At 34.2% G+C, this 13,828-nt stretch overlaps 1 protein-coding gene across 3 annotated transcripts; it reads left to right on the top strand.

Moving 5' to 3' along the window:
* Positions 1 to 11,924: 11,924 nt before the first annotated feature.
* LOC106323087 lies at positions 11,925 to 13,590 on the top strand. 3 transcript variants are annotated; one of them, XM_013761257.1, is made up of 2 exons: positions 11,925 to 13,070; positions 13,348 to 13,590. In XM_013761257.1, exons 1-2 carry the CDS (start codon positions 12,211 to 12,213, stop codon positions 13,403 to 13,405), a joined length of 918 nt encoding a protein of 305 aa, XP_013616711.1. In that variant the 5' UTR covers positions 11,925 to 12,210; the 3' UTR covers positions 13,406 to 13,590. The 3 variants fall into 3 exon arrangements, with proteins under 3 accessions (XP_013616711.1, XP_013616713.1, XP_013616712.1); XM_013761259.1 differs by lacking the exon at positions 13,348 to 13,590 and adding an exon at positions 13,316 to 13,334 and having other exon boundaries at positions 11,926 to 13,070; XM_013761258.1 differs by lacking the exon at positions 13,348 to 13,590 and having other exon boundaries at positions 11,927 to 13,340.
* The last annotated feature ends 238 nt before the right edge of the window (positions 13,591 to 13,828 follow it).

Here is a 13,828-nt window from a genome sequence, read left to right as displayed (position 1 = left end):
TCAAGCAATCGGTATGCTTTTGATCCTGGTTATGTGCCAAGATGAACCAACAAGCGTGACCTGTCATCCAGTTTCTTCAACAGCTTCGACTCAATCTTCGCGTAACAGATACACCCAAACACGCGTAAGCAATATTTGGTTTCTTCCCTCGGAACGCTTCATAAGGTGTAAGGTCCTTTAATGCTCTTGTAGCTATACGATTCAACAGATAGGTAGAGTGTATGATTCCCTCACCCCACAGGTAGTTTGGAACAGACATGTGTTTCAAACAGCTCCTTGTCATCTCCAACAACGTCCTGTTCCTCCTTTCGACAACGCCATTCTGTTGAGGGCTGTAGGGAGCTGTGAGATGCCTTCTGATGCCTGACTCCTCGCAATATATGTCAAAATCTGAGGACACAAACTCTCCTCCTCTATCCGTTCTAAGAGTCTGTATCCTTGCTTTTGCTTCTTGCTCTACTCGCTCCTTGAAGATTTTAAATTTTCCAAGTGCATCACTCTTCTGTTTGAGTAGTATGGTCCACATGTGTTTCGAGTGATCGTCAATCAAAACAAATATGTATCTGTTTCCAGCACTCGTAGTTGGTGTTATGGGACCGCACAAGTCGCTATGTATAAGCTCAAGCAACTTTTCAGCTCTGTAGGCCGTTGCTTTTGGGAAAGATTGTCTTGCTTGCTTGGCAAGCAAACAAGAGCCGCATACATTCTTCTCGATTTTCATTGTGGGGACACCAACAACGAGCCCTCGTTGAACCATTGAACGCATTGACTCCAAGTTTATGTGCCCTAGCCGCGAATGCCACCTTGTTGATTCACTTGTTTCAGTTGTTAGTAGGCTCATTGTCTCCTTTATCTTCATTCGAACCTTGTATAGTCTATTCTTCGACCTAGCGGCTTTAACAATCAGCTTCCCTTCTCGATCATGCATTATGAGATATTCATCCTTCAACCTTACATCACACCCCGACTCTGTAGCCTGACCTAATGAGATGATGTTACTCCTTAGTTCTGGTATATAGTAGACATCTAGGATCTTTCTTGTCTCTCCGTTACAGTCTAAGAATTCAATGGACCCTTTTTCTTTGATATCAATACGTGAGTCGTCGCCAAACCTGACCTTTCAAGTGACAGTTTCATCGATCGAAGCGAAATATCTCTTATGTCCACTCATGTGATTGCTAGCCCCGTTGTCGAGGTACCAGATGTTGTCTTCCTCATTGCCCGCTTCGTACTTGCTTGGGACCACCTTTTCTTCATTCAAATACACGATCTCATGGAGCATAAGCTCTTCAGCCTCTTGAGTCTCATCCTTTTCTACTTCTTGTGCCTCCTGGAGTTTCAGCTTGAGATCAGAACAGTCTGTCACGTAGTGACCCAACTTGTCACACCGAAAACATGTCACTCGTGATGCATCAAATGGAGTATAGTATCTTCCTCGTCCTCGTCCTCTGTTCTGATATCTTCCTCTGCGGCCTCTGTAACGATTGTCTCCATGGTAACCACCACGATTCGATTGTGATTTGTTGCTTGCATACATCAACTTACCCTGATCATCTTGTTCTTCTTCTTCTTCCTCTGCAACACGCTCTTCATATGCTTTAAGACGTCCCACAATGTCCTCAAAAGTGGTTGTTTTGAGATCCAGTACTTGCTCTAATGCAGCCACTACATGAATGTATTTCTTTCGGGGAAGACACTTAAGAAACTTCTTAACCACCTTAGGTTCTTCAATCTCTTCACCCAAACTAGCCGATTTTGATGATATCTCGGATAGCTTTCCCACAAAATCATCTATCGTCTCGGTGTCTTTCATCTTGAGACGATCAAAGTCAGCCATTAGTGTCTGCAAGCGAGCCTCCTTTACTCTCTCCGCTCTGACGTACCTCGCCTTGATTGCGTCCCATACTTTCTTTGTTGTGCTAAGCTCGCCAACTTGTAGGATAAGTGCCTCGGGGACTGATTGAAACAATAAGGCCTCTCATCGCCCTCGGCTTCAGCTTCCACAATCTCCCAGACCTTGTGTACCCTAAGCAGAATTTTCATTCTCATGGCCCACACAGTGTAATTTGTAGTGTTTAGTATAGGACACTTTATGGAGGATGCTCCCCCTTCTTTCGTCGGTTTCGTTGTTGCCACGGTAAGATCGCTCATATTGATACCGTAGGCTCTAATACCACAATATTGCGTAAAGTCGTTTGTGTGTGAATGAACTCAATGAATAACAAGAACTAACTCTTCTTATTAATCTCTTGTGGAAACTCACTCAAAACCACAAGCTCTCAATCACACAACTCACACATTAATCTCTCTCACAACAATGGCTTTATATAAGGCTTATAGATATCCTAATCCTAATAGGAAATACTTATATTTAGATAACTCTAAATATACTTTGATCCTTATCCCTAAGGATCCTAAACTTCTTAGGATTAGGATAGCTTGAGATTCAAGCTTTTTTCAAGCTTACTTCAACATTAAGAAAATAAGAAATCTAAAAATAACAGAAGCCTATCTGAACTAAAAAAAGAGCCAATATCAATCTGACCCAATCAACGTGAAACGCAAAGGAGAACGAAGCATCTGGACTTCACTTTCTTCTCTTCCTATACCATGATTCCCAAACGTTCCTAGAGTAATGGTGAAGTCTCCAACTTGGTTCTTCTCTGTGACATCTTGCTTCCAAGGGTCCAAGCTTCATATATTAAAAATATACCTTTTTTATACTCAAATACATTTGTACTCAGTTAATTGTATCAAAATCCATTATCAATAAGATATACTTTTTATCTTGAAATCATTGACAAGTACTTGATTTATTCATCACTAGCTAGATATATTAGACAAAACTCTAACCCTAATTTATGAGTGGATCATGTCATCCTTTGGCGCTAGAATATGGGAAGAGGGGTGAGGAGGGGGGGGGGGGGATTAAAGATTAAATAACTCTCTGAAGATTCAGGTGAAAGACACATCCCAATGACATGAGTAAACACATCTGGTCAGCAAGAGCATGAAACCACTCAGGTTCCACTCCGCAGGATGTGCTGCAGTTCAACCCTCCACCACCACCAGCACAAACCACTCAGGTTACAACGTTTTAAGCAACTCAATCTAGGCTGACCAGTATGTGCAAATCAACTCCCTAATTGGCCCGTTGCCATGAAGCCCGCAAGATCCAGTCCTAGGAGTACGAACAAAATCAACGGATAATAATAAATCCTGCAGAAACAACCATGAATCCATTGCATACGATGAAACACAAGGCCCGGAAAATGAGATAGGCATCCTCAACGATAGCCCGAGCTACAATTGAGAATCCTGGACCTACCAGCTCGGCCCCTGAAGCCGATAAGATCATCGAAGAAACACAAAAGACGTCATTCACAGATCACATCGTCACGATCCCATCCCAAACATCAATCTAAAGATCCTTTCATACGATGGGAAAACAGATCCACTCCTCAAATAACAGCTTTCTACATCGCAATCGGACTAACACTCTTCAACAACGGAGAGCAAGATGTCGGATACTACCGATTTTTGTCAAAATATGGCAAGAGCAGCCCTCAACTTGTTCTCTCGACTGGAGGCTAACTTGATCGAGAACTTTAACCAAATATCTAAAATATTCTAAAACATTACTCAGTGTCCATTGAAAATGGTCATTCATTGGAAGGTTTCAGGAAGTCCTCTCCAATATTGTCGTAAACAACGACAAAGCATGGATAACATCATTTAAAAAATCTTAGTGGCAAGAATCATATTCCCGTGAAGACCTCGTACTCGACAAACCTGTCACTCTCAAAGAGGCTCTCCACCGAGCTTCAAGATATATGGATATGGAAGAGGAGAAAAAATCATTCCTTATAAAATGGTCTGACATCAAGACCGAGTGATAAAACCCGCAAAGAAAATGAAGACCAATGAAGAGGATGTGGAGGAGTGAGAGAAGACGGAGGCTCTTCCAAAGATCGAACATGTAAGGTTAGTGAATGAGGAAAGACCAAGAGCAAAAAAAAAATACACTATAAAACTCGATCAAGCAGACGTGATCAAATAGTTGGAACAGAGAAAAAACGTGAAAAATACAACTCCAAAAACTACTATAAATTCCATAAGTCTCATGGACATACTCCTAGAGAATTTTACGGGTTCCGAGCTTACTTGTTCTCAAAATACCTAGAAGAAGGACTATCCCAACATGAAGACTCCCCTCCAAAAAGTCACAACAATACAGAAACCCCAAAACAAGATCGTGAAGGAACTCATACGTCATAAGGCCCCTGACCTCATGTAAGAGAGTTAACATGATATAGAAGGAAACCCTACTGCGACGACTTCATGCGAGTGATCAAAGGATACGGCAGGTGGGTAAATTTGGTAACTACATGATACCGAGAGGTGATAGATGACAATGTGATTCTAAAATTCAAGAACAAGAGTCATAGAACCTGGATTGGCTGCATAACGATGCATTGGTCCTCGAGATAATCTGAGCATTAATTGAGACCGACAACTTGGTAAACGTGATCTACAAGGAAACACTTGAAAAGTGGAGCTCCCTAATCTTTAGATCAGGCCATCTAAGCAACCTAAAACATTCTTCAACAGAGCATCGCAAACAATCGTTGAAACTGTGACACTTCCTCAACATCTACAACGTCATCCTCAGAACGCCTTGTATCCATGCCATACGAGCTGTCCTATACATATCACCAGTGCCTCAAATTTGTGACATTAAAAGAGTAATCACTATCCACGGGAGTCAAATGTTGGATAATTCCAAGCTTGTGGAAACTTAACATATTATTAGATGTTTAATATGTTAAGATAAACACAATAAGGAAACCTAGAAATAGGAAAAGAAAGTTTATATTTAGGTTAGGTTTGTGTTTTCCATATCACACATGTTAAAGGGAATTGTCTATCATATAAATATATAAGATCAATGGAGAGATGTTCCATAAGATCTAAGAGTGAAACATTGAGAACTTTAGTTTTGATTAGTTTCTAAAGCTAATAAGAAAAGTCGTTCTTATAAATTTTTTGTTTCCTAAAAGATTTGAATTGGTATCAGAGCTAGGTTGGGCTGTTGCCATCATTAAATAGCCTCATGTTGGAGACTCAATCTAAGCTTAAGGTGAAGCATAGATCTTGGCGACAGGAGGAGAGATCACGAAAGCAGATGGCCGACGTGGCTACAGCTGCGCCTCACATCAAAGACTTTGGATCCACATCCATCCATTGTTCGATGTTGTCATTGACAAACTTCCAGGTTTGGTCGATGAGGATGAAGGAGTTACTGCATGGAGATTTATGTGGACAAATCACACCACCAACGCCAGAAAGTAACCATTAGGCATTATATCAGTTCAAAAGAGTTTGCATCGATAGAGGATGAGAGTTTGCCTCAGCTGAATTCAATCTATTATGTGAAGAGAATAGAGTTGAAGCTATGGCAGTCGAGGTGGATTTTATCACAAGAAACAAGACGTGTGAGCTTGTGGATAGATCGGCTGGTGTTAAACATACTCGGGTATGTGACACACAGATGGAAGCGTGTAACAAAATTCACGTAGGTGTTAAACATACAAGTGTATGTGACACAAAGATGGAAGCGTGTAACACAGTTCACGTACCAGTGGAGTCAAGGTTAAAGATTTCAAAGGCTGAAGACGAACCAGAGACACATGCGCTGGATGTTGAGCAGAAGGTCGACATCCCTACCAGAGCTCACGCACGCAAGATGGTGGACGTGACCAAAGCTCTTGTCGCAGTGAGCTTCAACCACAAGACTCATCGCAACTTAAGTGAAGAGGCCAAGAGAAGGTTTTACAAGAACTGGACCCATTCTAAGAATAGGGGTACGGAAACGAGTAGAGCATCCAGTCTAACCTTGAGAAAGATGTGAATCCAATGGGTAGATTCGCACACCATGGTGTGGTGATGGAGGATTACTTGATGATTATGTTCACGCAAATGAGGAGCTTAATTAGAGTTCAAGAAATTGATCTCCCTAACTCATGTTTGAATTAAGGGGGTGAATGTTGGATAATTTCAAGCTTGTGGAAACTTAACATATTATTAGATGTTTAATATGTTAAGATAAACACAATAAGTAAAATTAGAAATATGAAAAGAAAGTTTCTATTTAGGTTAGATTTGTGTTTTTCATATCCCACATGTTAAAAGAAATTGTCTTTCATAGTTTCTAAAAATAATAAAAAATATTGTTCTTATAAATTTTTTGTTTCCTAAGAGATTTGAATTGGAGTCAAAGGGTGGCTAGATTATTCTTTATAAACAAAACAAGCTTCTACATGCTAATAATTAGCAATTACATAGACCCAGGCCAGGCCAATGAGCTCAACAATAAAAAAAATATAGAATGCAAAGAAACGACAAACAATATCTAAAGAAGACCAAGAGAGAGAGAGATACGAAAAAAGAAAATCACAGGCGATAAAGGAACTAGGTAATCAGAACAAACACCTAGGATCTTTCGGATAGAATAAACCAAGAAATCAACAACTTCTCGACATAGCCGCGGATTTCTAGATCTACAAGCACTTACTTAACTAGGTATCTACTCTATTAAAATAGAGTCCTAAATTTATCTACTATTAAAAGTTATCACTTAATTTTTAGATCCTTTCAAATTTATTACTAAACTACTTAATTTATGGACCATTTTAAGTTTGTAACAATAATATTTTATTAGATTCTACTAAGATTATACAACCGGACAACTAAAACTAAACCTACATTAATTCTATTAAAATTTAACCAATCTCTTAATCTAAAATTAAAGTAAAACTAAACCGATGGTTGTTATATATTATTATATTAACAATACAATAACTCTAACTAGACCTCATGCTGGTATATATGATCGTATTTGCTTCTCTTGAGATCATAAACTGCAGCAAAAGAAAAATTAGATTAATTAATATTTTTCTCCATCTTTCATTATAATAACATTGAAAGAAGATAATATACTGTAATTATGGTCAGTTGATAGACTTTTAATGCATTACTGCTTAGTTCTGTCTTACGATGAGGCACATTTAGATTGAGATCACTTTTCTCTGTTAAACTTAGAGAATGTCAGTAGATAAGATTCAATCATGTATAGAGATTATATCATGTTCAGCTTTTATGTTAAATAAATAATATTTTTTATCATAGGTCTAAATACAATTCATACATGTGTCTTTTATGTTAAATTAGATATTTTGTAATTCAAATAAGATTAATATCTAATAATTTGGTAAATACAATCATTATCTAAAAGAATATTAGAAACAAATTATCAAGAACAGATTTGATCGACTTTACTTACGAGTCTTGCAAACAAAATAACCACTAACAACTTAATTCTTATTTTATGGAAAATAAAATCGAATTTACTCTCCATATCAAACTAATAAATTCCGAACTAAACATCTAATATATTAATTTAGAGTCCTATTTTCATCTACTATTAATAAGTCATAATAGGACCACTTAAAAAATTATTTAATATGACATATTTGATTATTTAAATTAATAATAAATAACTATAAATTTATTTTTGTTTTTTCTAATTATAAAAAAATATGTTGAGAAAGAATCTAACAAAATCTTACTTCAAAATTTAAATATTTTATAAAATAATATTTCAATTAATTTTGTAATTAGTAATATAATATTTTTATAAATTAATATTAATTAAAATTTTATTATTCTATAATTATATTCTGTATTATATAAAAACAGAAGTGTTATATGAATAAAATCTGAAAACATTATATTAAATAGGTAAATTAACAAATTTTATTTTTAAAATTGTTTCATTTAAATAAATTATCACTCATCATAAAAATGAGTTAAAATTCATAAACTATATAATATTTATACAAAAATAAATTTATTAGAAACTCTCAACAATATATTGTTTAAAATGTTTATATACAAAATATAATAGTATATAATAATAACATTTAGTTCATATACTATTTAAAATATATATTATTAGAAAACTACGAAAGTTTAGTAATTCATTTAAAATATGAATGACAAATCAAATTTTAATTATAAATATATATTTTATTTTATTTATAACAAGTATTTTGAGAAAAATTTACAAATATTACCAAAAATTCAAATATTTTTATAAAATAAAGTATTATTGTAGTAACAAAAAATATTCAAAATTCATGTAATCTTTCAAACTCAAATATAGTAGTGTAATTTTCAAAGTTTTCTTGATAAAATATAAAATTTTGAAAATAATTATTCAAACTCAAAATTATAATATTTCAAAATTTTATAAAAGATAAAATCATAGTTAATAAATAATAAATTTTTGAAATGACTAGGAAAAAACAAAATATATATGTTGTATAAACTAAAGCAATCTAATATTTTGAAATTTTAATTCAAAAAACTTAATATCATAACATCCAAAAATATCCTATATCAATAAAATTTACTAAAATAATATGATAGATGCTACTATGTAAAATAATAGGTTTTTATTATTTAAACAAAACCATGTTTTTTACTTATAAATCCCATAAAACACTAAAATAATATAAATTATATTTTTTAACACACAACACGTAAATATTAAATATCTATAAACATATTTATTTTTTATAATACAATTAAGAAAATTTTAAAAATATATTATAGCAGAATGTATAAATTTAAAAAAAATATTTTGGAGGAGGTTATCTATATGATTATTTCATATTGTTATTTTATTGTACCTAACTTGAAAATATATTAGTAAGTAGTAAAATTATTAACAAAATAAAATGTATTAAACAAATCACTATATATTAATAATGTCGAATAAGAAATATAAATAATAATATTATAGAGTTACACAATATATAATACAAAAATAAAATTATATATTTAAAACATTTATAATAATATCAAATACATTTATAAATGAAAAATATCGGTTAAAATCTAGTACTCTTTAAAGAACCCAGTCTATCAAAAGACGAGCTAATAAAAACACGGTTCATTGAACCATACACTTTGTAAAGTAAACTATGGCAAGATTTATCTCATTCTGGATACGTAGGCAACCTAATGAGTATCTACTCTATTAAAATAGAGTCCTAAATTTATCTACAATTAAAGTTGTCATTTAAGTTTTGGACTGTTTCAAGTTTGTTAGTGTGTTACATAATTTATGGACCATATCCTGTTAGTTACAATTAATTATACAATCAAATTAAAACCAGATAACTTAAATTAAACCAACAATCTACTATATTATAACAAACCAAATGAATTATGTTCTATTGAATTATGTTCTATCTACTCTATTAAACTATACCGATTGTATACTGTATATATACAATTATATTAGCAATTCAATAACTCTCACTTGGACCTCTTTTACTATAGATTAAACTTTGCTCTAAGTTGATTTATAACTTTCTCTTATCAACATCATATAATCAGACACCGAACATGTATATGTTTGGTTCCTCTTTGCTTCTATAATAGATTAGATATGAATATATGATAACTCTTTTTACACCTCATTTTGTATATATGTTACTTGGCTCTAAGTTGATTGATTATGTATTAGACTTAGAGATACATGTCATTATGAACACAATATGTTATTATATAAACTTCAATAATATAATTTATGTATTATTTATTTAAATAATATTTGTAACTACTAATTTCGAAAATATAATCCTTGTCTACAAGAATCTTAACAAGATATTATTCATACTAACTTGACTTGCACACCAAATAATCGATAACAACTTCATATAATTTATTTATTACGAGATTCTCCCATATTTGAAAGTTTATATTTTTAAAATAAATTAAACAATCACATTAATCATATAATAAAAAAATTAGATTTTTTCTTATATGTTATATTTTGAATTTTTTAAAACGTCTATAAATTACTAAATCTCGGTCGATACAACAGAGATTTATTTTGAAGCTATTGAAATCACCTAGCAAGAATATGGATTGCACAACAAATTTTCTTTCGTAACCCTTACCCCCTTTCTCTTTGTCACAATACCGACAATAAATAATTTGGAAGTGTCGATTAAAAATCTGAAATGGGAAGGTTTTCTTTAGTTCAGTCCATTGTTTTCGTTAACTAAAGGGACCACGTACATAGAAGAATGTATTTTGGCCTAAAAATGATTGCATACCCAAAATCAATACGAATCATCATCAATACTCAAAATACCAAAATTACTTAAACTATCTATTTATTTCTTATCCAAATATTAAAGGTAAACCAAATTTTATTTTAAGTTTAAGTATTTTGGCATACATTATTCAAATTTATATGTTATATATTATTTGTATTTTTAGATTTTGAGAAATTTAAAGTATATATAATTTTTTTTTTAAATTAAATGAGTTATCCGAATCCAAACTCAAACCAAACCCGCAAAGATTCGAATTAAATTGAACTCGCAAAGATCGGAACAAACTGAACCGAGCCAAATCGAACCGAACCAAATGGTACCCGAGTGCCTACTCCTAAGATTCAAATGTAAAAAAAAGTTATTGATAGCAAAATATACTATTTATAATATATAAATACAATGTATTTAAAAAAAATTACTCCGCGCAGGGCGCGGATTATCATCTAGTTGCTATTATTAAAATAAAAATTTATTTTTCCAAATAACCGAGCTCTTTAGTTCACTTTACAAGCTCTTTGGCTACAAGAGGAGCACACATGGACCAGAATTCAATTTTTGGTGTTTTTCTAAAACACGGCTTCTAGATACTTCCTCCATTAAACGTGGAATTATACTCTCGTATTTAGAACAAAATTTAGGGGTCGTTTCTATAACTGGATAACTAGAACTGTCATATATGTATCTGACCAAAGACCTTTTTAGAGAAAGTGAACTCCCTCGAAAAGTCTAAATGGCAAATCTAATCCGAAGTCTTTAAGTTGAACTTGGAAAACCCTATCCCATTGCCGATGGAGAATCTGCTTTTGGGTTGCGGCTCTACTGCCGCTAGCGCATGGATCTAGTCAATACAGTAGAAACTCAATAAATTAATATTTAATAAATTAATAAACACGTTAAATTAATAAATATTTTTGGTTTCGATTAAACCGGTTCAAAATATAACACAAATCAACAAAATAATAAAGTAATCCTATGTGAAAGTATAGTTCCAGAAAAATCATAAATTAATAATTTTTATATATAATATTTATGTAAGTACTAACAAAATATTTTTTTTTTTTTATATTCACAATGAAGTTCATCTTCTTTTGCTTGACACTTCAATGTATTTTGTTAAAAAAAAATTTTGTCAGCATTTTTTTAATATTTAATAAAATTATATCTAAAACTATATTTAAATTTTATAAAATATATTTCATATACACCAAATAGTAAAAATGATACAGATGTCGAATTTCTAAAATTTAATTAATATACATAAGACAAAATTAACTATTTTCTTATTTTTAAAAAATAATTATTATAAGATTGAGAAATTAAAAAAAAAATTGTAAATTAAACACTCTATAAATTAATAAAATTTCATAGTTTAACATTATTAATTTATAAAAAATTTTCATAGTTTAACATTATTAATTTATAAAAAATTTACTTACCAGTAGTTTATTTCAAAATTTAGTTATGTACTTGTTTCACCAATTATATGCATGCTAAAAGTATCCTTATTTTTGGAAAAAACAGCGAGTATCCACATCCCAAGTAGATTCGTGTCATAACCTCCCTCTACACGTGTCAAAATCTTGCCATCCTACATCCTAATAATAGAAACCAAACTTAAAATAAAGTAAAAAATTCAAACTAACAAGATTGGGCCATGTGTCCTGCGTCTCGTAGCCTTAGGGTTACACGTATACTGGCAAATTACAGATATATGTGTCCGTTACCTTTAATCGCACCGCAACTAATAGCCACTCCTCGCTCTGCGATTGGCCGTCACGCCCTCGTACCGAGTCCTTTGTGTGACCCCAAAGTTTCAACCGCAAGACGCCACGTCTCTCTCCTATCGTCCAATCACAGGGTTGCGCTGTTCAGCCTGTGGTCTCGCACGTGGCTGTTTCTCCAAACGTGTCGACGTAACAGTTTTCTCTTTATATGCGTACCGGCGAGCTTCACGTTAATTCAGCATCTTCATTTCATTTGCTTAAAAGAAAAATTTCGCAGAAAAAATCCTTTAAAAATGAACTTCCGGGGAGGCTGTTGTATAGCGAGATACGGAGGCAGTGGTGGTGGTGATATGTCAAAGGTGGATAGGATTATGCTCCGGTACCGTCCGATTGCTCCGAGACCAGATTCCGGCGGATCTTCTTCGCCGCCGTTGGATTCCGTATCGCCCAATTCGCGGAGAGGAAAGAGAAAATATTCGAAAGAGAACAGTAGCAGCAGCGGCAGCGGCGGGGGATCTGTTAACAGTAACGGCAACAGTAAACGGAGGAGAAACGAAGAGGCTAAGAACGGATCTGAGACTGTGACGTTGCCTCTTCTTCCCGAGACTCCTGAGAGGAGGAAGGAACCGCCTAGGGTTTTGGTGCCTTCGCCGGAGTTCGGTGCAGCGGCGTCTTCGTGGTTGAGTTTCGGAGATGACGGACGTTATAAAGCGGCAAAGAAGAGTTTAGATCTGACGGAGGGATTACTAACGGCGAGAACGGAAACAGTTGTGTCGTCGTTGTTAACGGTAGAGTGCGTAACGGAGGGGGAGTACGAGTTAGGGTGTACGGACGAGGAGAAGAAGATGAATCTGGAGAGAGACACGTGTCCTGGTTTTATATCGGACGGTTTAGGGAGAGTCGTTTGGACGAATGGTTCGTACAGAGATTTGGTGATTGGGAAGGACAAGTGTTGCAGTAAGATGAGTGTGTGGCTGGTGATGAAGGAGAAGCCTTTGCTAACGAAACGGACGTTCACATGTAGAATGAGACTGCAGTACACGTGTCGTGATAACGAAGTGAGTTCGATTATTTCGCCTTGTGATGGTTGGAAGATGAATGACGGTGGCTTCGCGTGGCGGCTTGACGTTAACGCTGCACTTTTTCTTGGCCGGTGAGTTTTGGCCGTTTGATTTGCAGGATCGAATATCTACCGTTAGATTGACATGATGAGGAGAGAAGGCTTAGTTAACTAGAGGCTAGAGCCATGCAGTTCGAGATCTTTGATATTTTCACTTAGGAATGTACATATTTGCAGTTTTATTTTCTGTTTTGGAGCTTTTGTGTTTCTTATTTTTTTTTGGTCGAAGTTTGTTTGGTAATCGATTTAGGTGCTTTTCGTACTTCGATGAATGGCAGGTAGCTTATGTTAATAATAATAATGCATGCAGCTCAAGCAGTTATAAATTCTCGACTTATCAATGGGCGATAACAGTTGTCTTCCATTGATATAATCCGGCCACGTGACATAAGGGAAAGGGATTTTTCGCCGTTGCCGGAGACTCGCAGTTTCATCATTTCTTCAATGTTTCTCTTTAGCACTACCTGAAGACTTCAAATCATACTTCTGTCACATCCAGTTTATCACAAATCGCTTTAGCTTGTACCGATGATCTTCAATCAACATCTTCTTTTTTTGCGCTAGAGAGCTTGAAAGATCAAAAGGTGGATCATATGTGAGACGTCTATCATAGTAGACCTTAACTTTGCTTAATCTAAATTCGATTCTACCAAAAATCTTCCATCTGTTCAATACGCAACTAAAAGAATATGAAACCCACTTTATTGGTCATAAAGTATGGAGATTTATAATCAAATGGAAGGATCAAGCAAGAAAAAGAAATAACACGACACATAACGGTTAGGGATTAT

This window comes from Brassica oleracea, chromosome C2, assembly GCF_000695525.1.
Source record: "Brassica oleracea var. oleracea cultivar TO1000 chromosome C2, BOL, whole genome shotgun sequence".
Taxonomy (NCBI): Eukaryota; Viridiplantae; Streptophyta; class Magnoliopsida; order Brassicales; family Brassicaceae; genus Brassica; species Brassica oleracea.
Note: the sequence above shows the minus strand (reverse complement) of the source record. Positions and strands in the feature narration are given on the sequence as shown.

Excerpts from the sequence above, each read along its gene's own strand:
- LOC106323087 (XM_013761257.1), top strand. The coding sequence starts at position 12,211 with ATGAACTTCCGGGGAGGCTGTTGTATAGCGAGATACGGAGGCAGTGGT. Across the intron at positions 13,071-13,347 it reads GCTGCACTTTTTCTTGGCCG|CTCAAGCAGTTATAAATTCT; the intron begins GTGAGTTTTGGC and ends TAATGCATGCAG.